General features: G+C 38.5%; 1 protein-coding gene across 1 annotated transcript in view; it reads left to right on the forward strand.

The window, feature by feature from the left end:
- The window catches only part of DHX57 (DExH-box helicase 57), a 94,746-nt gene that overhangs the window by 35,438 nt on the left and 32,246 nt on the right, over positions 1–27,062 (forward strand). Inside the window, 10 exon segments of the mRNA XM_007945079.2 lie at positions 471–604; positions 1,637–1,691; positions 5,152–5,357; positions 9,507–9,623; positions 15,936–16,032; positions 16,942–17,115; positions 17,694–17,894; positions 21,063–21,339; positions 24,021–24,116; positions 24,204–24,287. Coding sequence (XP_007943270.2) covers positions 471–604; positions 1,637–1,691; positions 5,152–5,357; positions 9,507–9,623; positions 15,936–16,032; positions 16,942–17,115; positions 17,694–17,894; positions 21,063–21,339; positions 24,021–24,116; positions 24,204–24,287 — 1,441 coding nt within the window.

Consider the following 27,062-nt stretch of genomic DNA (forward strand, 5'->3'; position numbering starts at 1 on the left):
GGGAGAATAGAAGGGCTGTGTATGCACAGGGAGACAGCTTGGGGTGCAGGAGTGCATGAGAGGGAAAGACACAGGGAAGAGGTAACTGTGGGGAGGAAGTGAGAGGGGAGCTGTTGCATTGTGGGAAATTATAGTCAATTTCATGAGACAAAGTGTATGTGAACTGCTGTATGGAAGATGAATTTGCTCTGTAAATTTTCACCCAAATCACAATAAAATTAAAAGAACAAACAATGTTATTAGGGAAAATCTTTGTAGATACTAAGAAGTAGAATTATCAAATTCAATGATTAATCCTGTAGATATTGCACTGAATATGGAATTTATTTGGTGAAGAATTGTTGGCTCTATGATATTAAGTCTTCATATCCAGGAACATGATGTTTATTTCCTTGCTCAAAATGTATTTAAAGTTACTGATTTTCTGTTGTATTGAATTTGTTTGATTCTCATGTGTTTATTTCTTTTAGTGACTTCTTGCTGCTAGTTTTGAAGGATATTGTGTTGCAGAGGCCAACTCTTCAAGTTATTCTCATGAGTGCCACCTTAAACGCTGAGCTCTTTTCAGAATATTTCGATTTCTGCCCAGTTATTACCATACCAGGTAAGTAAAATGCATCACTAAGTATTTATTGTTCTTATGTTGTTGTTGTTGTTATGTGCTGTCGAGTCGGCCCCGACTCATAGCGACCCCTCCTTGGGTTTCTGAGGCAGTATCACTACAGAAGTAGATTGCCCAACCTTCCTTCCGAGGAGTGGCTGGTGGGTATTGTTCTTATAAGCAAATAAAATTATTTTAAAGTTCACTTGTGATATAAATCAATAGGTATACCTCTTTCTACAAGTAAATTAATAGTTTATAACAAAGGCATAGCCATCCAGTGAAATTGATAAGGAGGTAGTAACATTATATCCATTTGCCAGGAGAATTCAATTTTGAATGTGATTTATTTTTCTTAAGTCTTGGTTATTTCTACCCTTCCATTATATTGTATTTAACACTAAAAATGTGAGATTATAATAGTAATCTGTAATAAAGAAGCAAGTGGTGTCTATATACTGTTTTTGTTCATTGGTGGATTCTGCTAAATTTCAGGAGTTTAGTTCACTCTGGGAGAACATGAAGCTAGATAATGTGTTTTCTTTTGGTGCTCTCAGTCTCACTTGTGATTAATTTATCTCCTTGGGCTTTGGTTTACTTTTCTGTGATCGATTACCAAAGGGACAATTTGAAAGTACTAATTGACAAATCATAGTACTGTTTGTTCTAGTTATAGAGGATGTTGACCATAGAGTCAAAAAAGATACTATATGCTTTATCTGGAATATAACCGAATATTTAATGGTCCCCTGTGGGGAGTGGGTAGAGTCGGAAAAGGGATAACAGATAAAATTTAAAAAAAAAAAAAAATCCTTATTAGCAAATTATCATTTTCTTCCCCTATACACTTTGTTTTCTTTACTAACCAATTTCTGTAATCAAAAACATTTTTGATAGTTTTAAGATCATAAAACAAGAAACACCTTATTGTGTCAAGCTTTGTTTCAAGAGAATTTTATATATACAAACTATCTCAAGGTAGTTTAACAATTTTCTGAAGCGTTTTCCATTTTCTTTTTTTTTTTTATTTTTTAGGTCGTGCATTCCCTGTTGATCAGTTTTTTCTGGAAGATGCAATTGCTGTGACAAGGTAAGGAAAATATTGAAGTTCCTTGAAAACATAACTATTATTTTACCCTTAATGTACCAGGAAAATATTAAATATGTTAGTCTTCTAATTTTTCTATTTGAGCATTTGTTTTCCTCTTTGTTTTGGCAAATATGTATTATATGAATTATGTGCAAATCACAAGCAATTTTATATATTGATTAAGAGCATCAACTCCAGAGACAGCCTGCTAAGATTTAATCTCTCCATTTACTAACTTCAGACTATTGCTTAAACTTCTACACTTAGTTTCCTCATATATAAAACGGGTATAATCGTTCTACCTTTCTGGAGTTTGCAGGATAGTATGAAAGTTACAATGCTTTTTTTCTTCTTCCTTCCTGCTTCTATCCCTAATAAGCCTCCGTGTTAATTCCATAGTTACTTGATGACACAATATTCTCAAGCTAAAACCCCAAGAATGGTGGCTGTCAATTTTAGTGTGTAATAAGAATACCTGAGGAGCTTATTAAAAGCGTTCATTTCTGAACTTTAGTCCCTTCTCACTGAATATGACTCTTTGGGGATATAGATCATCTTTCCATTAGTTTACCTATCTTTATTTTTTTCCCATTTTTTCAAACTCATTGCCTCCAGAATTCTCTTAAAACTTAGAATTGATCATGTCCTTCCTCTTAAAAATTTCAGTAGCTCCCCATTTCCCACACTCTGTGGACATTCAGAACTCACATTATCTGACCTCAGCTTACATTTGACCTCCTTTCTTATTTAATTCTCCCACTTACATAAAGCTTAGCACCATCAGATTACTGGCTTTTTCTCAAATGTGCCATACCATTATTGACTGTATATCTTTATTCCTTTTCCTCTCTTCCTTATCTACTCATTCTTCAACATTCAGCTCCAATGCTCCATGAAAATTTCCCCTTTTTCTTCTAATAGAAATTAATCACTTCTTTATCAGAAGTCTTAGGGCACTTTTTTTGTTCTTCTAATGACATTTATTTCCATCTGTCTGGCAGTGTGGTGAGTCCTATTGGTCTGTCTACCCCCATCAGTTTGTAAGTTTCTTAAAAGCCTATTCATTTTTATACACCAGATCACAACCATCCCCACAGTCTCTTGCACAAACTAGGCGTTAAATGAACAAATTAATGTTGGATGTGAAAGGAGGATGGGGCATTTGATGGAGAGGAAGGTTGGAGGGAGTCAAAGATTATAGAATCATAGGTGAATGGCCTTTTTTTCCTTAAGCTTCTGTATACTTTTTTCAATAGGACCCTACCAAAATCATAAAGAAATAAGAGCTAAAATGGGAGTGATCAGCTGAAGATGGTGGAAGGAAGGACAGAGCCCCCACATAATTACAGTGCTCCTATTCTTTACCTTTCACCAAGTGTTCTCGTTACCTAGTGCCACTCTGACAAGAATATACCACAAATGGGATGGCCTTAACAAATAGGAGTTTATTCTTACAATTTAGAAGCTTTAAGTCCAAGTTCAAAGTGCCAGGCTCTAGAGGCTGGGTGAAAGCCCCTCAGCCTTCGGCTCAGCTCTGCCTCCTGCTCCTGGCCCACTGAAGCTAGAGGCTTTTCTTCACTCAGACAGCTGCTGGCGGCTGAGGCTGCCAAGCCCAAGGTTGACAAGTAAAAAGGCACAGTCCCGATGTTACCAAACCACACGGCAGGCCATTAATTCAAGTCCATTGTAAGTCCCCAGGTCGGCAGTGCATGGCAGTCTGCTGAACAACACAGCTACATGCAGGGTCCAAGCGTGCCATAAGCTAGAGACCATTCCCCAAGGCTTCTGTTTTTATACAGGAAGCAGACCAGATACCTAAGGCAAGCTCCTCAGCTGCTCACAGTAGATTCCATCATGAAGTTGATTACCAGTCTCATCATGAGGAATACTGCATCCAGCTGCCCAGCCACTCAACCAGGCCCAGCCAAAGTGACACCCAAACTGAACTACCACACCGAGATACTGAGAAACCTCTGAGACTCGAGGAAAAATAGTTTCAAACCACTTACCTAAGGTCAAATCCTTCAAAAATAAGAAAACAAAACACTTTGAAGTAGACTTGCTAAAAGTTTCATGGCAGGATGGTTTCATGGCAGACCTAGGACTCAAATCTAGAGTCTAGTCATTTCTCCATTTTATCATGCCTGATGGTATTATCACTAACAAATACTAAATCAATCAGAATTGAGTTTTTAAATGTTTTAAGGACAGGCTTATGGAGATGTTCAGCCAACAGTTGAAAATGTGGATCTAGAATGAGTGCAGCAAAGGAGTGTCAGATGTCTGAGAATGCTAGTTGAACCTGTGGGAGTGGATAAGATTGCCAAAGAAGAAAATAAAGTGGGGAGGGGTATGGACTGAGGATGTAACTAAAAGGATTACTTACATTTACAAACTGATGGAGGGAGAGGAGAAGTGAAAGAGTAAGTAGTCAGAGAAATAGAAGAATCCCACGATATTGCACTACCATGGACACTGTGGTAAGACAAATTTTCAAGAAGGTGGTTAGCAGTGTCCCATGTTGCAGAGAGGTTATGAGTGCACTACATTTAGAGGAGCTTGACCCTTGAAACAGAATGCAAAGAAGCATTTTTTTTCCAACTAACCACTGGCAACAGCAGCATTTAACAACTTTATCAGCTGTAAATTTATCAATGGTAAAATCCTCCAGCAAGAGTTCAAGCAATAGTCCAATGAGAGCTGTCTTTGCTGAAGTTGAGAGATACTTATCAATCAATATGAGAGTGAGTTTCATGTAGGTAGTATAAAAGTAGGAACTCTGGTGACATAGTGCCTAAGACATTTGACTGCTAACCAGAAGGTTGGCAGTTCAAACCCACTGGCCACTCCACAGAAGGAAGACTGGGCAATCTACTTCCATAAAGATTTACCACCTCGGAAACCCAAAGGGGATTACTATGAGTCAGAATCGACTCTGCAATAAGTTTGATTTTTGGTTTAGTGTAAACGCGATCATTGTCCATTGTCGTGAATTTCTAATAGCTCTAATATTTGCTAGATTGACCTAGTAAAAAGGAATAAAAATCACATTGAGTCATGGCCTATAATGTATAATAAAACTGTGATTTTGGCCCATTAGATTAACATTTTTAAGTGTGTATGTTTCCCCATCTTAATTGTCCTCTGGGTTCCCTTTTCCTTGTGCCCATCCCCCCACCCCAATCCCATTCATCCCCCTTCCACCACTCTGCAGTTTCAAATAAATGTGCTTTGTGAATGTCTTATCCTTATAAACTGGACAGAGCCAAAAGCATCCCAGTATGTTCCCCACTAGAAACGGGGTACAGCCAGCAGAGTTCTGTACTCATGCAGGCATAGCACGTGAGTTGAACAGAAACAGTGGCATTCTGCTGAATGAGCACATGAAATAGGTGCATACTTTTGTTCCACACCAACAAACATGCACACACACACACAGTTCTTTGTCTTCATTCCCCAGGTATGTGTTACAGGATGGGAGTCCATATCTGCGCTCCATGAAACAGATTTCAAAGGAGAAGCTTAAAGCAAGGCGCAACAGAACTGCGTTGGAAGAAGTGGAGGAAGATCTGAGGCTCTCTCTTCACCTCCAGGATCAGGATTCTGTCAAGGACCAAGTGCCAGATCAACAGTTAGATTTTAAACAGCTCCTAGCCCGCTATAAAGGTAATGTGCTTCCTAGGGAAAAATTATAATTGTGACAAAGATTTCTAGTATTTTTCCCCACTGTGATCCAGAAGAAGAAAAATATGGCTCTTGTTTCATTGTTATATTAACTTTAATTCATCAGACCAACCTTAAACTTAAAAAAATAACAATCCCAACACATAGTTATATTATCATTGTTATCTTTACCAGTGGCTTTTTTTCTGATTATAAGAGGAATATGTGTTCATTATAGAAAAACTGGGTGATAGTAAAATATAAATGATATTCTTGAGTATATTGTAACTTTTTATATTGATGTTATTTCAAATTTACAGAAGAGTTTGTAAGACTATACAGTGAACTGTCATGTGCCCATTACCCCAGCACGCTAATTGCTAGCATTTTGCTTCATTTATTTTATAGTTTGCTCTGTGTGCATATATATTTATTTTCCTGGATCTTTTGAGAGTAAGTTGAACATTTGTTGTTGTTGTTATGTGCCGTCAAGTCAGACCCGACTCATAGCGACGATGGGGCTATCTACTTCCGTAGTGATACTGCCTCGGAAACCCAAGGAGGGGTCGCTATGAGTCAGGTCAGACTTGATGGCATATAACAACAACAACAACAAGTTGAACATAGTTACTTTATGTCCCTGAATACTTCAGTATGTATTTCCTAAGAACGGTGATCAGAATCAGCCCATTTAACACTGATAGAATGCCGTTATTTAATCCACACTCCATATTAAGATTTTGCCAGGCATCTCAATAATTCGGCATCTCTGTGTGGTCAGACGGTTAAGAATTCAATTACTAACTGAAAGGTTGGAGGTTTGAACCCACCCAAAGGCACCTTGGAAGACAGACCTGGTGATCTGCCTCCAGAAGGCCACAGCCTTGAAAATCCTGTGGAGCAGTTCTGCTCTACACACATGAGGTTGCTGTGAGCTGGAGTCAGCTTGACTGGCAACAACTGCATTGCTTTTTTCCCCAGTCCAGGCTCATGCATTGCATTCATTTTTTAATTATGATTTTTCCATTCTTTATTCTTTAATCTAGGACAGTTCTTTTTTTTTTTTTTTTTTTTGCCTTTCTTGAGCTTGACATTTTTTAAGAGTTCAGATCAGTTATTTTGTAGTATGTCCCTCTGTTTGGGTTTGTCTGATGTTTCCCCAGGATTAAATTTAGGTTATGCTTTTTTTAAAGCACCACAGGAACAAAGTTGAGTTCTCAGTACATCGTATCAAGAGGCACGTGATACTGGTTTGTCCCATTACTAGTGATATTAACTTAGATCACTTGGTTAAGGTGATGTCTCCCATGTGTCTCTACTATGTGGTTGCTGTTTATTTCTATTGTAGTTAATAAGTCATTTATAGGGAGATATCTGAGACTATGTAGATATTCTCAAAATTTCATACACCACAGACATATACATAACACACACATGGGCTCATTCTGATCACTGTTCTTAGGAAATACATACTGAAGTATTCAGGGATGTAAAGTAACTATGTTCAACTTATGCTCAAAAGATCCAGGAAAATAAATATACATGCACACAGAGCAAACTATAAAATAAATGAAGCAAAATTCTAGCAATTTGTGTGCTGGGCTAATAGCTTTATTCTTGAGCTATTAAAATAGTATCTTTTGACCACATGCCCTATGCTAGGCATTTTTATTTAAGTTACTGGGGTACTCCCTCCTCCCATACCACACCCTATCCACCTATTCTTCATTCCTTTGTGACCTTCTAGTCTTATAAGCTACACTGAAACTATGGAAACCTCAAGGCTACTACTTTTGCCTTTTGCCTCAAAACTTAGACTAGAGACAGGTCTCAGCTTCCTTTCTAGATCATTTCCCTGGGCCTCCCTTATCCCATCTCCTCTTGTTGTTGTTGTTGTTATGTGCCGTCAAGTCAGCCCTGACTCATAGTGACCCCTTCTTGGGTTGCTGAGGCAGTATCACTACGGAAGTAGATTGCCCATTCTTCCTCCGAGGAGTGGCTGGTGGGTTTGAACCACCAGCCTTCTGGTTAGCAGTCAAGTGCCTTAGGCACTATGCTACCAGAGCTCCTCATCTCCTCTTAGCCTTTCCAAAAATAAGATAATTACCTTTCAAGTAAGAGCCTCCACACCCAATTACTATCCCTGTAAAAGAACAGATAAGTGAGTTTTCCTTTTCCTTCTGCCACCAAAGATTCTGTTCCCAGTCCTTGATGGCAAATGGTAGTCATCAAGGAATAGTACGGCATTAGCCATTGCTCAGGAGCTCTGGTGGTGCCGTGCCTGAGGCCTTTGACTGCTAACTGGAAGGTTGGTGGTTCAAACCCATTAGCTGCTCCAAGGAAGGACGATGGGGCAATCTACTATTGTAAAGATTTACTGCCTCAGAAACCCAATGAAGCCTTTCTAGATCATTTCCCTGGTTCTGCTACTTAAGAAGATATTCATAGCTTAGCTTACAAACATTATTTCATTTAATCTTCCCAACTTTATTAGAAATAAATAGCATAGATTTATGGAATATTCTTTCAGACCCAGTTTTAAGTGCCAAGACTTTATAAAACCAGCTTTATGATCTTGGGTAAGTTCCTTATCCTCTCTGCTTCAGATTCTTGATCTGTAAAGTGGGATTATTTTGGGAGTTAAATGAGGTAATACAAATCCACAGTATAATGTCCCGCCAGTAAGCAAAGATTTGGAATTCTAATTAAAATGTGTCTGAGAGCGAGGTTCATGTTCTTTTAGTACATCATACCAGCTGATAATTTCCTTATTCTATGAAATTATGAAATAGGAAGATCTCCTAGGTTTCTATTTTGAAATTTCATTTCTTTTTGAGAATTGTGACTGGATCTAAGCTTTGCCTTTCTAATTTCAAGCAGAGGTTACCAAGGTTCAGAAAGCACTGCTGGGGCTCCCTTTCTAAGGAGGATAGAGGATCTGAGGTCAGGAAAGCTGACTCTGCCATTTGCTTCTGCATGGTGCTAGGCTGATTGCTTAGCTTCCTGGGGCCTGTTTCCCTGTTTGTTTGTTTGTTTAAAAAAAAAAAAAATTTTGAGCTAGATGATTTCAGTGCTCTTTTTTTTACCTTTCAGAAAAGTTGATAATGTTCCCTAGCTCAATTTTTTTTAAATATTTGTATAATATTTCTTTTTAAATAATAATCCTTTTAAGCAAATAATTCATTTATCTTTTTGGAAAAGTCTGGCTGTTTGGAATCAAAAAAAGTGATTCCTGCTTTGCCTTGTTCCCTCAACTGCACTCTTGCATGTGCGGCATCTTTCTTTCTTTCTTTCATTTTTGATCAACATAGGATTCACTCTACCAGAAGAACATTGTTTAGAAGTTATTTTTGCCCTTGTTCAAACTTCTCAGCGTGGTGTGGGAAGCTTTCCTTCTTTGATAACAACTAAAGGTATTTTGTTCTAGTTAGATGCTAGTTAGGGTGATGGGACATTAGAAGGACAAAAAGAAGAAAAGGCAGCAGTCTTTGGAGATTTAGTCACCCCAAGAATATACTCCTTGTTTTTAAAGGATCAGAGGTTTATAATACAACACAGAGAACTGTTTCTTTTATTAGGTCTCAGATAGATTGAAAGGAAATTATAGACCCTTCACCTAAGGGTCCATGGATGGACTTCAGGGAGTTAGTGAACCCATTGAAATCACATGTTAAGATTCATAACTTTTACCGTTGTGTTGAAGGAACCTAAAGTTAAGAGTCACTGTTGTAAAGGTGCTGGTGAAAGCTGTGGTCTCTGTCCATTGATTTCCATGGATTACTGTTACCTGGACGTCCATCTGATCTAATTCATTTGATTCATTCTGGAAGAGGTTTCTGAAATGTATTTGACTGTGACTTTTGTTTTCAGAACATAGACTATGAATAAATGTGGTGGGTGAAAAGGGGAAGGAGGGAAGAGAGTTGAATGTGACATATCTGGGCCTTTCTAATGGGCAGGAACCTGCTCTCTGGTCACTATTCAAACAAAACCTGCTTCTGGAGAGCATATATTTTCTGAAAGACTGAAAGAAAAAGTTCATTTCAGTACACTGAATGTCTGTTATTCAGTCAAATCAAGACACTCACTTTGTTCATAGGCACAGTCTTCAATAAGATATGATAATCCTTCTGATTTTGACCTTTCTTTCAGGGTTTAGCAAATCAGTTATCAAAACAATGTCCATCATGGATTTTGAAAAGGTTAATCTTGAATTAATAGAAGCCTTATTAGAGTGGATTGTGGATGGAAAGCACTCCTACCCTCCAGGTAACTGCTTCTTGTCTTCCTTTGCATAAAAGATGGCAAAAGAGAAGGGAGCTTACATCTTAAATTAATGGGCACTGCAAGGGCAGCTTGCCTTCCTGGTACCCCAGCTATGTGTTAAAAGTTGCTTTGGTAGTTAAGTCGTATGGCAACGTGGCTAGGCCTGGTTGAGTGGCTGGGCAGCTGAATGTAGTTATTTCCCATGGTGAGATTGGTAACCAACTCCATGGTGAAATCTACTGTGAGCAGCTGAGTAGCTGCCTTTGGTTATGTGGTCTGCTTCCTGTATATAAGCAGCAGCTTTGGGTATGGTCTCTAGCTTATGGCATGCTTGAACTCTGCATGTAGCCATGTCGTTGTTCAGCAGCCTGCCATGCTCTGCCAACCTTAGGACTTATAATGGACTCGAATTAATGGTCCGCTGTGTAGTTTGGTAGCATCAGAACTGTGCCATTTTATTTGTCGACCTTGGGCTTGTTAGCCTCAGCAGCCAGTAGCTGCCAGAGTGAAGAGATGCCTCTAGCTTCAGTGAGCTGGAAGCAAGAGGCAGAGCTGAAGCCCAAGGTCGCGGGGGTTTCACCCAGCCCCTAGAGCCTGGCACTTTGAACTCGGACTTAAAGCCTCCAAATTGTAAGAGAATAAACTTCTGTTTGTTCAAGCCTTCCCATTTGTGGCTATATTCCTGTCAGAGCGGTACTAGGTAACCAGAACAGTTGCCTACTAGCTTTTCAGGGAGAAATTTTGCCTTTTGAGTTTCCTTTTTTTTTTTCACTTCTGCCAAGCAAAAAGCATATGTTAACAATACAAAGCCCAAACAGAAGAAAGCTGAAGAGAAGGCCTGGTGGTCTACATGCTAAACACTCAGTCCCTGGTTAAATGAGTGTTGGGTGATGAGTATTTGGATTACATGTGAACCTCCCACCGAGGTCATGAGCCAGTGGGGTTAAGAGCACAGACTTTGGAGTCAGGTAAACCTCTCAGTTCTGCTACTTATCTCTTCTATGCCTCAGTTTCCTTATTTGTACAAAGAAGATAATATATCTAATAAGAAGATAATGTATCTCAAAATAGCATAAAGCTATTTTGAGGGTTAAAAGAAACCATATGTAACATGCTTAGCACTATGTCTGGCATATAGTTGCAAACCAAAAGGCAGACCTGTTGCCATTGAATCAATTGCAACTCATAGCGACCCTAGGACAGAGTAGAACTGCCCCATAGGGTTTCCAAGGTTATAATCTTTATGAATGCAGACTACCACATCTGTCTTCCATGGCACAGCTAGTAGGTTCAAACCACTGATCTTTCAGTTAGCAACCAAGCACTTAACCACTGCACCACCAGGACTCCTTGGCATATGGTTAATGCCCAGTGAATCTGTCCCTAATAATGATAATATAATTACACCCAATGCACTTACCATCGTTGTCAATATTGTTATCACTGTTAGCACTGCTACTGTACCACACAGCGGCACTACTTTCTCCCTTCCTCAATGCCTTCCTATCTCAGAGGTCTTCCTACCTTTCTTGCAGTCCCTTCTCCCCAGTGATTCCCTAGATCGTTTAATGAGTGAATCCTTTACTTAAGTTTCTGCTTAAAAGCCACCTCTTCAGAGAGGTTTTCTCTGACCTATCTACTATTTGTTGCCCCTTGTTGTTGTTAGTACAGTTCCAACTCAATATGACCTTGTGTACAACAGAACAGAACACTGCCCAGTCCTGCATCATCCTCACAATCACTGCTATGTTTGATCACATTGTTATACCCACTGTGTCAATCCATCTTGTTAAGGATCTTCCTCTCTTTCTCTGACCCTGTACTCTATCAAGCATGATGCCCTTCACCAGGGACATGTCCAAAGTATGTGAAACAAAGTCTTGCTCTCCTTGCTTCTTGGAGCATTCTGACTGTATTTCTTCCAAGGCAGATTTACTCACTCTTGTGGCAGTCCCCTCTTCCTCTGTTCTAATACCCACAAATGGTTTTTATTTTCTTCCTAGCATTTATTGCTATCTGAAATTATTGTTTTGCTTAATTACTGTCTTCTACAGTAGAATATAAGCTCCCTGAGAATAGGGATTTTTTGTTCACCTCTATAGTCTGCAGATCCTAGAACAGTGCTTGGCACAGATTAAACATTTGTTGCACGAATAAACAAAGAGTAGCTGCACTGAAGGCAGTGGCAAAAAATCCATTTGACACTGGGAGGAGGTAACTATGGGGAGGAAGTGGGAGGGGAGCTGCTGCATTGTAAATTTTGGTCAATGACATGAGACAAAGTATATGTGAACTGCTGTATGAAAAGTGAATTTACTCTGTAAATCTTCACCCAAATCCTAAAAAAAAAAAAAATTCCTAAAAAAAAATCCATTTGAGATGTTTCAAGAAACAGATATAGCACTGGAGGTACTCATTCATTTATGTCAAGAAATTTGGAAGACAGCTACTTGGCAAATTTACTGGAAGAGATCCATATTTGTGTCCATTTCAAAGAAAGGTAACCCGACAGAATGCAGAAATTATTAAACCATATCATTAATATCACATATGAGTAAAAGTTTGCTGAAGGTAAGTAAAAAATGGTTGCAGCAGTACATTGATAGAGAACTGCCAGAAATTCATGCTGGATTCAGAAAAGGGCATGGAATGAGAGTTGTCATTGATGCTAGATGGATCTTAGCTGAAAGCAAATACCAGAAAGATGTTTATCTGTGTGTTATTGACATTACAAAAATATGTGACTGTATGGATCATAATTTTAGATAACAATTAAGAAAATGGGAATTCCAGAAAGCTTAATTGTGCTCATGAGGAACCTGTACATAGACCAAGAGGCATTTGTTCAAACAGAAAAAAGGGATACTATGTGGTTTAAAATCAGGAATGGTATGCATCAGGGTTGTATCCTTTCACTATCCTTACTCAATCTGCATTCTAAACTAATAATCCATTATAATAATAATAATAAAATAAGCTGGATTACATGAAGAGGAATGAGGCATCAGGATTGGAGGAAGATTCATTAACAACCTGAAATATGAAGATTATACAACCTTGCTTGCTGTAAGTGAAGAAAGCTTGAAGCACTTACTGATGAAGATCAAAGAGTATAGCCTTCAGTGTGGATTACACTTCAACATAAAGAAAACAAAAATTTTCACAACTGGATTAATAAGCAACATCATGATAAATGGAGAAAAGATTGAAATTGTCAAGGATTTCATTTTACTTGGATCCATACCCATGGAAGCAGCAGTCAAGAAGTCACATGATGTATTACATTGAGCAAATCTGCTACAAAAGACCTAAAGTATTTAAGGGCAAAGATGTTACATTGAAGACCCAGGTGAGCCTGAGCCAATCCATGTGTGGTAGTTAAATTTGTATGGCAACTTGGCTGGGTCTGGTTGAACGGCTGGGCAGCTGAATGTAGTTATTCCCCCTGGTGAGATTGGTAATTAACTCCATGGTGGAATCTATTGGAGCAGCTGACTAGGTGCTTTGGGTATGTGGTCTGCTTCCTGTATATAAGAAGCAGCTTTGGGAATGGTCTGTAGCTTATGGCACGCTTGGACCCTGCATGTAGCCATGTTATTGTTCAGCGGCTTGCCATGCTCTGCTGACCTTGGGACTTACAATGTTCTTAAATTAATGGCCTGCCATGTGGTTTGGTAACATCAGGACTGTGCCTTTCTATTTGTCAACCTTGGGTTTGTCAGCCTCAGCAGCCAGCAGCTGTCTGAGTTAAGAAATCCCTCTAGCCCCATGGGCCAGGAGCAGGAGCCAGAGCTGGACCCCAAGATTGAGGGCCTTTCACACAGCCCCTAGAGCCTGGCACTTTGAACTTGGGCTTAAAGTCTCCAAACTGTAAGAGAATAAACTGTTTGTTCAAACCATCCCATTTGTGATATATTCCTGTCAGAGTGGCACTAGGTAACCAGAACACCATGGTACTTTCAGGAGCCTCATATGTGTGTGAAAGCTGGATAATGAATAAGGGACACTAAAGAAGAGTTGATGCCTTCAAATTGTGGTATTGGCAAAGAATACTGAAAATACCGTGGACTGCCAGAAGAATGAACAAATCTGGCTTGAAAGAGATGCAGCTGAAATGCTCCTTAGAAGTGATAATGGCCAGACTTCATGTCTCAGACTTTGGTCATATTGTCAGAAGGGACCAATCCCTAAAGAAGGATATCATGCTTGCTAAAATAGAGGGTCAATGACAAAGGGAAAGACCCTCAATGAGATGGGTTGACACAGCAGTTGCAATGATGGGCTCAAGCATAGCAACAACTGTGAAGAGGTACAGGACCAGGCCGTGTTTTGTTTTGTTGTACATAAAGCCACTCTGAGTCAGAAGTGACTCGATGGCACCTAACAACAGCAGCAGCCGCCAGTGTTGGGCATTCATTAAATGGAGTAAGAGACTTTAAAAAAAAAAAAAAATCATATTGTGTGCTCATTATACAGTGCTTAAGAGAAATGGGAATGGCTTCCCTCTTCTGCTTAGATTTTCATCATCATGTGGTATTTTCTCAAGAGACATATGAGCCACATGAAACTATTGAAGGGCCTTGTTTTTCTTTTTTTGGCAAGTAGCCAGAGTTGGCTAATGCATTATCACAAAACTGAATATTTTACTTTGTCACAAAGGAAAAGGATATGGGGGGGGGGGTATGTGGAAATTCAAGCAGAACAACCAAATGTAATGTCATAAAATTACCTGGATTCAAAGCAGCATAGATACAATAAATACATAGGTGGAATGTAATTTGTGGATGTTAAAGATTTTCCTGACACAGATGGCCAAGCCATGAGGGCAGACAGAGGTTTTTCCACACATATATAGTAGGTCCCCGGGTTACAAGCATCCAACTCATGGACAGCTTGCACTTGCCTTTTAATGTTATGTAAATTTGCCCTGAATTTGAAATGACTGAACCAAACCCTACCAGCAACAAATTCTTCATCACAATCACCTTCACTTGCTGCACATGCAGCATTTAAATCACTGAAAAGGCTTCAAGCCTTTTCTTGCACTAAACTCACTGCCGTCAAATCGTATCCAACTCATAGTGATCCCTCCTTGGGTTTCCGAGGTAGCATCACTACGGAAGTAGATTTCCCAATCTTCCTTCCGAGGAGTGGCTGGTGGGTTTGAACTGCCAGCCTTCTGGTTAGCAGTCAGATGCCTTAGGCACTACACACTAAAGTAAGTCTAAATATGACCATAAGCACCTGGTCTGACTTACCTGCAAATTCAACTTAAAGACACACTTAGGAATGGATCTCGTGTTTAATCCCAGGGACTGCCTGTAGATTATTTGAACACTCTTAGATCTTATGGCATTTTAGAGCAGCATGGGGTATGTAATAGTAAAAGTACGGATCTGGTGCCAGAAACCTCAGGTTTGAGGCCAGCCACCACTCCTCTTAGCCCTATGACCTGGCCAAGGTACTGAATCACATCTGACTGCCATTGTCTCACTGTAAAGTAAGGGTACTGATAACCCTCTTAATGACTTCCTATGAAGCTCCAATTAGATAATGTAGGTGAAAACTTTTTGTACTTTTATAAAGTGCTAACAATAGTCCTGAAAAAATATATTTGGCCTTCTTACTTCAGAGTTCCATTTTGTTTATTTAGATAATTAACAAATAATTTAGATTCCTTATTTATTTAGTGGGGCAAAATAACTGTGATAAGTAATAGGTCATAAGTTCATGTTTCATATCTCATTGCCCCCAGCACAAATCTGGCATAGGCATCCAATAAATTCTGTGAAACCATTAAACAGTAATTAGTGTGCTACCTCTTCAACATATATTTGTATTTAGATGACCACATTGGCCAGCCTTTTATACTTTCTTTTTCAAATTTCCATTAAAATGTTTTTTGGATTTTATTCATTAATAGCAAAGAGTCTTCCTACCTTATAAAGTTAAAAGGATAACTCTCTTTATATATATAAATGCAATGGCCAGTGTACTGAAGAAGTATGTTTAAAGAACTTTAAAGAGCTGTACTAATAACTTGTTGTTTAACTTAAGACATCATTACATTTTTCTACACCTGAGTTATTCCTGTTGTATAAGGATAATAATACTTCATTCACTTTGTAATTATTAAGTCAGAAAATGTACAAAAACATAATTTCTTATTTATTTAAATCTGTGGGAACTGTACAAAGAAGAGAAAATTGACAGAAAATTCTTGGACTAATACATTTTTTTAGTTTAAAATCTTTCTCATCTATATGAGCTTTTCCTTTTTTGCCTTTTCCAATTTGACTCTTTTTATGTACCCAGGTGCTATACTTGTGTTTTTACCGGGACTGGCAGAAATTAAAATGCTTTATGAACAGCTGCAGTCTAATTCTCTTTTCAACAACAGGCATAGTAATCGGTAAGTTGTAGTTACACGAAGGTGAATACCCAGAAAGGTCTCATTTACAGGCATCTCTAGACTCAGGTGTCACTCAAGAATATGTTTGTTTATACCAGCTGGAAATAGAGAACATATTTGTCCCAGGACCTTAGTTATTTCCATTCTATTAAAAAATAGACATATATTTCTCTTTGCTAGGCATGCTAACTCAGCAAACTCACGTGTAATTTCAGTTTCCAGATCCTTACAAGGATGTGGAAGAGAGCCAGTGTTAGTAACAAAGAAGTGTTAATAACACTTTTAAGAAATAGGATTTTCAGTGCTCCTTATTCCAGTAGCAAGATGTACTGGGTATATCTTCATATTTAAGAGGAAAAGTATTTTACAGGTGAATAGTCCCTAAAAATATAAGAATTAAGTTTCTTAGCTTACATTACTGTATTTGCCTCTCTTTCTCTGGATTTAAAGACAGTGAAAAAATGTTTCTTTGCTGGTTAGTTTGCCCTACCCTTATTATTTATAGAATATCAACTATTTATTCCTTTTGATTATTTATTATAGAACTGCACTGCAGTGTTTCTCCCAGGTTAATGCAAGATTTTTAGTTCATAAAAAACTCGTTGGCATTGAGTCATCTCCAACTCATGGCAGCCCTGGGTGTGTCAGATAGAATTGTGCTTCAGCAGGCTCTCAATGGCTGTGATCTTACAGAAGTATCCTGCCAGCTTTCATTTATAGAACTGAGTAAATATTTTGTAAGGATCAGAAAGAGCCTGTCCATTTAGAAGAGCTAGGCCTTGATGTCAGTTGGCAGAGAAGGTGCTGATACTCAGAGTCTTATAGTTTGTTTTAATATAAAATCACCCTTAGTGATCCAATTTCAGTGCTTCGTACTAGAACACTTACTGTGTTTTTATTTCTTTTCAGATGTGTTATTCATCCACTTCATTCATCTTTATCCAGTGAGGAGCAGCAGGCTGTGTTTGTAAAACCTCCTGTAGGTGTAACTAAGATTATAATTTCCACCAACATTGCTGAGACATCCATAACCATTGATGATATTGTCTATGTCATCGATTCTGGGAAAATGAAAGAAAAGAGGTATTCTCTTTTAGTGATTTAAGAGCTAAAAATGCCACGTTAGGGGTGACATAACTGCTAGTGGCTAATGCTGTTAAGCTACATGGTTACTGTTTTAAGAAATATTTTACCACAACTACCTGTGGATATGTGAGTGATTTATAGCCAGGACCTTGAATCTTATAGGTGGAGGTAGGAAGTTTAAGGTTTTATCTTGGAAATAACTTATTTTTCCTCTCTTTTTCCTCAAATGCTTTTACATTTATTTGAATAAAAAATGGTTGAATAAAGAAATTGTATGTATTGGAACTAGAAACCATTTAACATCAGCACTAGGTACCCCCTTCCCACACTCCAGGGTCTCAAGTATCCCATGACACATACGGCCTGTGTCCTGCTGAAGTCTAGTGATTCTTCTGGTCTGCCCGTGTCAAGTAAAGCCTTGGACACATTTATAAGTATTTATAATATTTATAAAATCAATTATTTTATTTATATTTATAAAATATTTATGAAATAATTTTAAAATATTTAGAAATTATTTGTTTAAAAATATATTTCTAAAATAACTCTTTCTTACATTTTCTATTTCTTTCTAGATATGATGCTAGCAAAGGTATGGAAAGTCTAGAGGATACTTTTGTGTCTCAAGCTAACGCTCTGCAAAGGAAAGGGCGAGCTGGCCGTGTTGCTTCTGGGGTCTGCTTCCATCTGTTCACTAGCCATCATTATAACCACCAGCTGTTAAAGCAGCAGCTACCAGAAATACAAAGAGTGCCATTGGAACAGCTGTGTCTAAGGTACATTTTCATTTTTGTGTTTTATGTACTGCTTCCAAAAGGTCAAAATGTTGCTCACCTTGTTTATCAAAACAAAAAAACCCAAACTCATTGCCATCAAGTCAATCATGGTGACCCCTCCTTGGGTTTCTGAGGCAGTATCTCTATGGAACTAGATTGCCCAATCTTTCCAAGGAGTGGCTGGTGGTTTCGAACCTCTAGCCTTCTGGTTAGCAATCATATGCCTTAGGCACTACACCACCAGAGCTCCTCCTCACCCTATTTAAGTCTCATGTTTTCTTTTTCCTGATAGAAGTTTGGTAAGTATGGACATGGTTGAACTCATTCATTTGCAAAGAAAGAGCTCTTCAGTGTTGCCTTTGCCATTCTTTTCAACTTTTTGCATAAAAAGATGACTTAAATTGCAGAGGATGGCCCTGAAAATAGAACACATTTGTGAATCAGGAAAGTAATCCAACCTATCAGGGAGTTTCTGCTTTGGGCAGCACCAATATTAAACAATCACAGGAGAAACCTAAAACTTCATTATTAATTACAGCAAAGTAATTAAAAAAATTTTGAAAATAGCATTATTTACCTGAACAAACAAGAACAAATACCATAAAATAGGATTTAATGAGCAAATGATCAAATTTCATGTATCAAGGTTGGGGAACCTTTGGTTCAACCTTTTAAAAAAATTTGCTTGGCCTTATGTGAAAATTCTGAAATCATCTATGCCTTTGGACCCAGTCATTACACTTTTTTTTTTTAATAGAGTTATGCACATGAAAAATAACCCAAAGGGGAGAAATAATTACTTGACTGAATATATTCTAGCTCTTCCTTCATCCTGCACACAGATGTGGTTTTTTGTTATTATTTTATTGTGATTGAGTGAACGTTTACAGAGCAAATTCATCTTCCATACAGCAGTTCACATACACTTTGTCTCATGACATTGACTGTAATCTCCCACAGTGCAACAGCCCTTCTCCCACTTCCTCCCCATAGTTACCTCCTACCTGTGTCCTTCCCTCCCCTGCATGCCTGCCCCTCGAGCTGTCTCCCTGTGCATACACAGCCCTTCTATTCTCCCATGATTGATCTCTGCAAGGAGTGTATCTACCTAATGTAAATGTTCAGCTCATATGCCTGTCTTTTGTTTGGCTGGAAGCCACAGGAATAGGTTCAGTTCCAGACCTGAAGGACAGTTAGGGCCATAGTCTCAGGGGTTCCACCAGGCTCTATCAGACCAGAAACCTGGTCCCCCCCCCCTTTTTTTTTAAATGATTTTGAGTTTTGTTCCACAGTGTTTTCCCTCTCTATCTAGCATCTCCTATATAGATCCCCCGAGTGGTTGACAGTGGTAGCCAGGCACCATCTAGTTCTTCTGGTCTCACAGTTGTACAGGCTGAGGATCGCATGGTATACCAGTCCCTTGTACTAATGTTTCATGCATCTTTGATTTTCTTCATTCTTCTTTGCTCTGAAGAAAAGAGACCCATTGTTGCATCTAGATGGCCGCTTGCAAGCTTTTAAGATCTCAGTCACTACTTGCCAAAGTAAGATGTGGAATAGTATTTTTGTGTAGTATGTTATGTCAATTGAGTTTGATCTCCCCTGTGACCATGGTCCTGAGTCCACAGGTCCAACTACCCGGTCCCTCTGGGTAGCTGGCTGTGGCTAAGAAGTAACTACAACCTTGTCCCTTGTCAGCTCTACTATATCCCTAGAAATTCTTACACAACATACAAATACACTTGTAGAAACATTGTCTGCCAACCCTATACATGGTCATGGGCACACTCACCCCTGCATAGACATACCTAATCGTTCAGCCTGTCCACCCATCTATCCACCTGTAGATCAGTGTTTGCCATCACTGACAATGCAGTACTGTAACCACACATCAGTGTGTTTTGAGAACCATTTATTCACTAGGCATTGAGTTAAGCAGTAGGGATACTGTAGGAAATAGGTACAGTCCCTGCTTTCAAGTGTTCAAGTCCTATCTTAAGCAATTGGGAAGGCCAGTGAGCTGAACTAAGGTTAAAAAAAAAACAAACTCACTGCTGTTGAGTTGTTTCCAACTCATAGTGACTCCTTGGGTTTCCAAGGCAGTATCTCTATGCAAGTAGATTGTCCAATCTTCCTTCCAAAGAGTGGCTACTGCCATCCTTCTGGTTAGCAGTCAAATGCCTTAGGCATTACACCTAAGGTAGTAGCACACAAATGAAGAAGAATGAAGGGATTTGAGAGAGTTTTAAAACTTGATTGACCAGTGAGGGAGGATAGAATAATGGGAAAATGTAATATATGTAGCACATATAATTTTAAACCACTCATATATACAACAATAAGAACATAGGCCAATGTGGTTCACCTTTTTAAAAATAAATTTGAAATTTAAGTAAGTGTATGACATCAGTTTTTAAAGTGAAACACCTTGAGTAGGAAAAAGCTAGATACTAAATATATACACATTCATAAAAACATAGAACTGCATGTATATAGGTTGACATCTAAAAATGGAATTAGAAGTAAAATAAATAAAATTTTATACAGTAAAACCTGCAAAAGCTAGAACCTGTGTAAAGCAGAAACCTGTCAGAGAAGGAAAATTCAAGTATTTTCCCCTAAAATGAGTGATGGAAAGGTTTTGTGCCCTGTCAGAAAACTCGCAAGACCTGGAAAATCAAGGCAGTCCTGTGGAGTTCCAACTCTCACAGGTTTCACTGTATTTGTTAGATAGTTTTCTCTTCAGAAATTAGGTTTAAGTTAATAATTTTAAACTAGTTATTCAAGAGCTATCATAAACAGGAAACATTAATTTTGTGAATAACTGGAAATTCAGATGGGAAAGGGTAAGTATCATTTGAATTTTATTTCATTATTTGAACCCACTGCTATAGAGATAACCATTTTGAAAGTTAAGAAAGGATTTTATTCTGAATCTGAGAAAGTTTCAGAATCTGAAAGTTTGCCTATAATTTATTGCTAGGAGAGCTTGATGGCATAAGACATTTTTTGAAAAAATATTGAAACTAGCACTGTCAGTTTATAAAAGCATATATCTGGGAAATTATAAATTATTTTCATTCAAGAAAAATACTCGCTTATTCTTCTATATCATCACCCCAAGAATAAGATTGAAAAATTATTTTTGTTTTTTTTTTCTTTGTCCAGAATTAAAATTTTAGAGATGTTTAATGCTCATACTCTCCAATCCGTGTTCTCTCGTCTCATTGAACCTCCACACACTGATTCTCTCCGTGCCTCCAAAATACGATTACGAGACTTGGGAGCATTAACTCAAGATGAGAAATTGACCCCTCTTGGGTATCACTTGGCCTCTCTTCCCGTGGATGTGAGAATCGGCAAGCTGATGCTGTTTGGGTCCATCTTCCGCTGTTTGGATCCTGCTCTCACCATTGCTGCCAGTTTGGCCTTTAAGTCTCCTTTTGTAAGTAAACAACATTCATCTAAACTGAAGTTCTACAGGTCTCTAAGGGGACCATGAAGGGACTTCAGTGGGTGTATGAGCTCCCTAAAAATATTCTCATATGTTTTATGTTAATTTTTCAGGGTAGAATGTAAGTAACTCATTAAATGTTCAAAGAGTTCCATGTCTCAAATACAGATTAAGAACTAGAGATCTACATTATTAAAATAATCTAAATGTGCTTTTTATTGTATCTGCTTTACTTGCTCATTATAGAAAAATCAGAAAATGTAAATAAGCAAAACGTGTCCCTGCATAGTTTTAAGAAGCAGTCAACTTACTGGATCCATAGAGACGAGAAGAACCCTTGAGACTGTCGCCCTTAGATACCCTCTGAACTTGGAATTGAAGTTATTTCTGCAGGTCACCTTTCAGCCAAATAATGGATTGTCATATGAAATAATATCACTCATGATTAATGTGCTCCCTTAAACAATTAACCGTATGAGACCAGACAATTAATATTTATTCAGAAGCAAAGATGAGAAGGCAAAGAGGGAAAGGAAAACTAGATCCCTGGAAACAGAACAAACAGAATGGAAATAATGAGGAAACTGACACACTGTAAAGACTGTAACAAATGGCACAGAATAATTTGTGTAAAAATTGTTAAATGGGAACCTAATTTGCTGTGTAAGCTTTCACCTAAAACACAATAATTTTTTTTTTTTAATCTTGATTAGAGCCAGCTAAATGTTTGACTTCAAGGCAACAGGAAGGATTAAAAATGAAAATGGAGCAGTGTGGGTAAGAAAGAGACAGGAAAATAAAGGGAGTTAAAACTGCAGGATGGACACAAAGCGAACGATAGAAAATACTTCTGAATCAGTCAGTCATCTGCTCACAAGCTGCAAAGGTTTCCACTAGTTTAGTGAAACTGAAGCAGTACTTATCCCCTTTCCTGAGCTTATTCTCTCCCTGCATGCCACAAAAACATGTCACCACATTTAATAGGATTAGTTTCATTTGTTTTCTTCTCCCCTCCCCCACTTTTATTTTTTACAGTTCTAGTTTCAGCAATATAGGGATCCTTGAATTCATCAACTTCTTACAGTGCCTAGCAAAACCTGGCATGCATGGTTTTTACCATTTAGATTAAAGACTTTATTTGAATCTAGGGGGGAAAAAGCAATCAGTGTATTTTATTCCCCTGGGACCACCTCTGCTTTTATTTTACATAGATAGGGAAATGTTAGGTGCCGTCCAGTCAATTCTAACTCATAGTGACCATGTTACAGAACATAACTGACCCATGGCGTTTTTTAGGCTGTAATTGTGATTGAAGCAGATCACCAGGTGTTTCTCCCATAGAACTACTTGTGGGTTTGAACCACCAACTTTCACTTAGCAGCTGAGCCCTTAACTATTGTACCACCAGGGCTCCTTAGGTAGGAAATGAGTGTCATCATTTTTCTTCTGTTTTACTTCATAGGATTGTAAACTCACAGATCTGTATAAAAGATCTTAGATCTGTGTAAAATATCTTAGTAGAGCTCCCTCATTTAACAATAGAAGAGAAAACTAAGGCCCCGAAGGGGTGAGGTCACTTGCTTGGGCCAAAGCAGTGTCAATGCTGAGAGCAGGACCTCCATTTTCTGTTTCTCAAATCATCTACATAAACCTTTCACTGGCTGTTTTCTTTAATTAGAAAACGGAGAGACTTCATTAGAAATGTTGATGTCATCCTGAGCCAAGACTGATTACCTGTCCTTTGCTAGGTTCTGTCAACATAATATTAACCTCCCAAATGGAATCCACTCCCCACTGGCTTTCTTCAAAGAAACAAATTTTGTTTCCAAGTAGAAAATAAAGTTTTGTTGTTGTTTTCCCTGTGAAGTTATTAAAACAAACAAAAACTAGAGAGAAGCACTATAGTTGGTTCAAATGATTTCAATGGTTGCAGCTAGAGTATTGGTTTGTCTGCAAGGCACTTCTGTAACTCATGTTAGAGTCCTCTGTGCTGTGCTGTTATGTGCCCTCGAGTCGGACTCGACTCATAGCGACCCCTCCTTGGGTTTCCGAGGCAGTATTACTACGGAAGTAGATTGCCCAACCTTCCTTCCGAGGAGTGGCTGGTGGGTTTGAACCTCCAGCCTTCTGGTGAGCAGTCAAGTGCCTTAGGCACTATGCTACCAGAGCTCCCAAGTCCTCAGGGCCTGAGAAAGCAGAGAGACACCGGATAATTAAAGAATCAGCCCATGACGGCAGGGAGGAGGAACAGTGAACAGTAAGCTCTCTGCTGATTTTACAAATTTGTAGGGAAAAAGAGGGCCTGTAAAACCTTATGAAAATAGGAGGAAAGCATTAGTTATGGGTAGAGAAGTAAGGGAGATTCAAGTATAAAAGGTGAACAATATAAAATATAGACACAGTAGTTAAACTTTTAGATCAGCTTTTAGAGTGAGTGGCTCTATGATGACACCATGCCCCTTAGGGCTAAAAAACTCCAGAAGAGCTAGTTATCGGCAGACAGATTTCTGAAGACAGTGTGCCATTTAACATAATGCCTTTAACTAGCCACACACTGAGTAATCTTGTTCCACACAAAATGCTTTCCCAAGACACCTGGCTTCAGCAATAGGAGAATGCCATTTAAAACCTCAGAGAAACTGTGTGCTTCAAATCTGGTTTTCCTCATTTAGGTGTCTCCCTGGGATAAAAAAGAGGAAGCTAACCAGAAAAAGTTGGAATTTGCATTTGCAAACAGTGATTACCTGGCCCTTCTACGAGCATATAAGGTAAGTCCTTACCTAATATGTGAGGTTTATTACCAAAATTGAATCTGAAAACAGAGTAAGTTCAGTTTGATTTTCTCCAAAATTTAGGGATGGCAGCTAAGTTCAAAAGAAGGTATGCGTGCAAGTTATAATTACTGCAGACAAAACTTCTTGTCAGGAAGAGTTCTTCAGGTGAGTCGTTTCTCTGGTAGTTTGTTTTCATTCACTTTCTGTTGTTCTAGCTCACCAGAGGATGTTGCAACTTTATCTCACTTTCTGGAGTATGCTTGGTTTTAGCAACTGTGAAGAATAGACTCAGAGTGTGAGATCAGCCTTCTCTGACAAATCTTCAGTTGACCCCATTTGTCCTCTTAATCTGTGAATTTGTGTTTGCTTACATGAAGGAAGGGAGCTGTGGTGACACAGTAGTTAAATCATTCAGCTGCTAACCAAAAAAATCATCCGTTAGAACCCACCAGCTCCTCCACAAGAGAAGGATGAAACAGTCTGCTTCCGTAAAGATTACAGCCTTGGAAAACCTATGGGGCAGTTTTACTCTGTCCTAAAGGATCACTATCAGTCAGAATTGAGTCCATGATGAGTTTTGTTTTTTGTTTTTGTTTTCACATGAAGGAAAGACAATCTGAAGATTACTATTTAATAGAAGTTAGTTTTTTCTATAATTCTACCAGGCATTCTTAACCTGGATCCATAAACCCTTGAAATAGCATACAAAATTGTATATTATACATGTGCATGTTTTCCTGGGGAAAGGGTTCACAGTTTTCATCAGATCCTCAAAGGGCTCTGTGAACCATCCCCTACCCCTTCAGTGCCCCAAAACCAAAGAACTAAAAACAATGGAACTAGATTTTCTACACCCATTAGAAGCTACTGTATATCCAATAATAAGGACACAAAAAAGACAAAGGTTTATTATCTTCTGTGTCATAAGACTGGGTTTCTGTTGTCTGTTGTAACAGTGTTTTAGGACTCTTTTCATACAGAATGAGAAGCCAAAATAAAGATGGTGTACAGAATTGCAAAGTATCTGTTTTACTCAAAGTTTTGGGGGATGGGGAGGGAGAAGGACTTTTTCATATTAAAACACTGATATGTCAGGATGTGATGCAAAATTAATGTTTTTCTTAGTATTTACCACCACTTGATACATTTACCACTATTTATTTCTGTTTTATAAGCTCCATCAGAGCAGCGACCTCGTCTGCTTTGTTCACCACTGTATTCCCAGTCCCTAGAACAGTGCTTAGTACTTAGTAGTCAGTAAAGATTCAGTGAATAAATGCATGAATGAGTGAAAATGGTTGTTCAAGATGAAGTAAGACCACCCACCACCACTCACCTGGCAGTTTGTCATACTGTGGTGGCTTGGGTGTTGCTGTGATGCTAGAATCTATGCTATTGTTATTTCAAATACCAGCAGGTTAACTCATTGTAGACAGGTTTCAGCAGAGCTTCCAGGCTATGACAGACTAGGAAGAAGAATGTGTTGGTCTACTTCTGAAATAACTGGCCACTGAAAACCTTATAAATAGCCTCAGAACATTGTCTGATCTAGTATTAGAAGATTAGCCTTTTAGGTTAGAAGGTACTCAAAATATGAGTGGGGAAGAGCTGCCTCCTCAAAGTAGAGTCAACATTAATGATACGGTTGTTGTTGTTGTTATGTGCCATTGAGTTGGACTCAGCTTGTAGCAAACCCTCCTTGGGTTTCTGAGGCAGTATCACTACAAAAGTAGATTGCCCAACCTTCCTTCTGAGAAGTGGCTGGTGGGTTTGAACCTGTCAGCCTTTTGGCTAGCAGTCAAATGCCTTAGGCATTATGCCACCAGAGCTCCCAATGACATGGGTAGAGTAAAGCTTTTGGGACCTTCATTTTGCTGATGTGGCATGGCTCAAAATGGGAATAAACAGCTGTAAACATCCATTAATAATCAGAATATGGAATGTACAAAGTATGAATCTAGGAAAATTGGAAATAGTAAAAAATGAAATGGCATCCATAGAGATCAATATCCTGGGCATTAGTGAGCTGAAATAGACTGGCTTTGGCCATTTTAAATCAGACAGTCATATGATCTACTATGCCAGGAATGACAAATAGAAGAGGAATGGTGTCACATTCATCGTCAAAAAGAACATTTCAAGATCGATCTTGAAGAAAAGTGCTGTCAAGGATAGGATAATATCCATATGGCTACAAGGATAACTAGTTAATATGACTATTATTCAAATTTACGTACCAACCACTAACCAAAGATGAAGAAGTTGAAAGTTGCCAAAGATGAAGAAATTGAAAGTTGCCAAAGATGAAGAAATTGAAGAGTTTTATCAACTTCTGCATCTGAAATTGATCGAACATGCAATCAAGATGCATTGGTAATTAATTACTAGTGATTGAAATGTGAAAGATGGAAATAAAATTGGAAAATATGGCCTTGGTGATAGAAATGACTCCAAAGATTGCATGAAAGAATTTTGCAAAACCAACAATGTATTCACTGCAAATACCTTTTTTCAACAACTTAAATAGCACCTGTACACATGGACCCCACCAGAATGGATACACATGACTCAGATTAACAGCATCTATGGAAAGGAGGCAGTGGAGAAGCTCAATATCATCAGTCAGAACAAGGCCAGAGGCTGACTGTGGAACAGACCAGTGATTGCTCATATCAAGTTGAAGCTGATGAAATTTTAAAAAGGCTACAAGAGCCAAAATATGATCTTAATTATATCCCACCTGAATTATAAACCATCTCAAGAGTAGATTTGATTTACTGAACACCAGTGACCAAAGACCAGATGAATTGTGGGATAACATCAAGAAAATATCATACATGATTGTAGGTGCAGCTATTTGTCTGTCCTCATCTGGAGCAAAGAAGAGTAAAGAAAATCAAAGACACATGGAAACAAGTAGTCCAAAGGACTAATGGACCA

The sequence above is a fragment of the Orycteropus afer genome, unplaced genomic scaffold (genome assembly GCF_000298275.1).
Source record: "Orycteropus afer afer isolate SDZICR_OR568_19922 unplaced genomic scaffold, OryAfe1.0 scaffold00131, whole genome shotgun sequence".
NCBI classification, from domain to species: Eukaryota; Metazoa; Chordata; class Mammalia; order Tubulidentata; family Orycteropodidae; genus Orycteropus; species Orycteropus afer.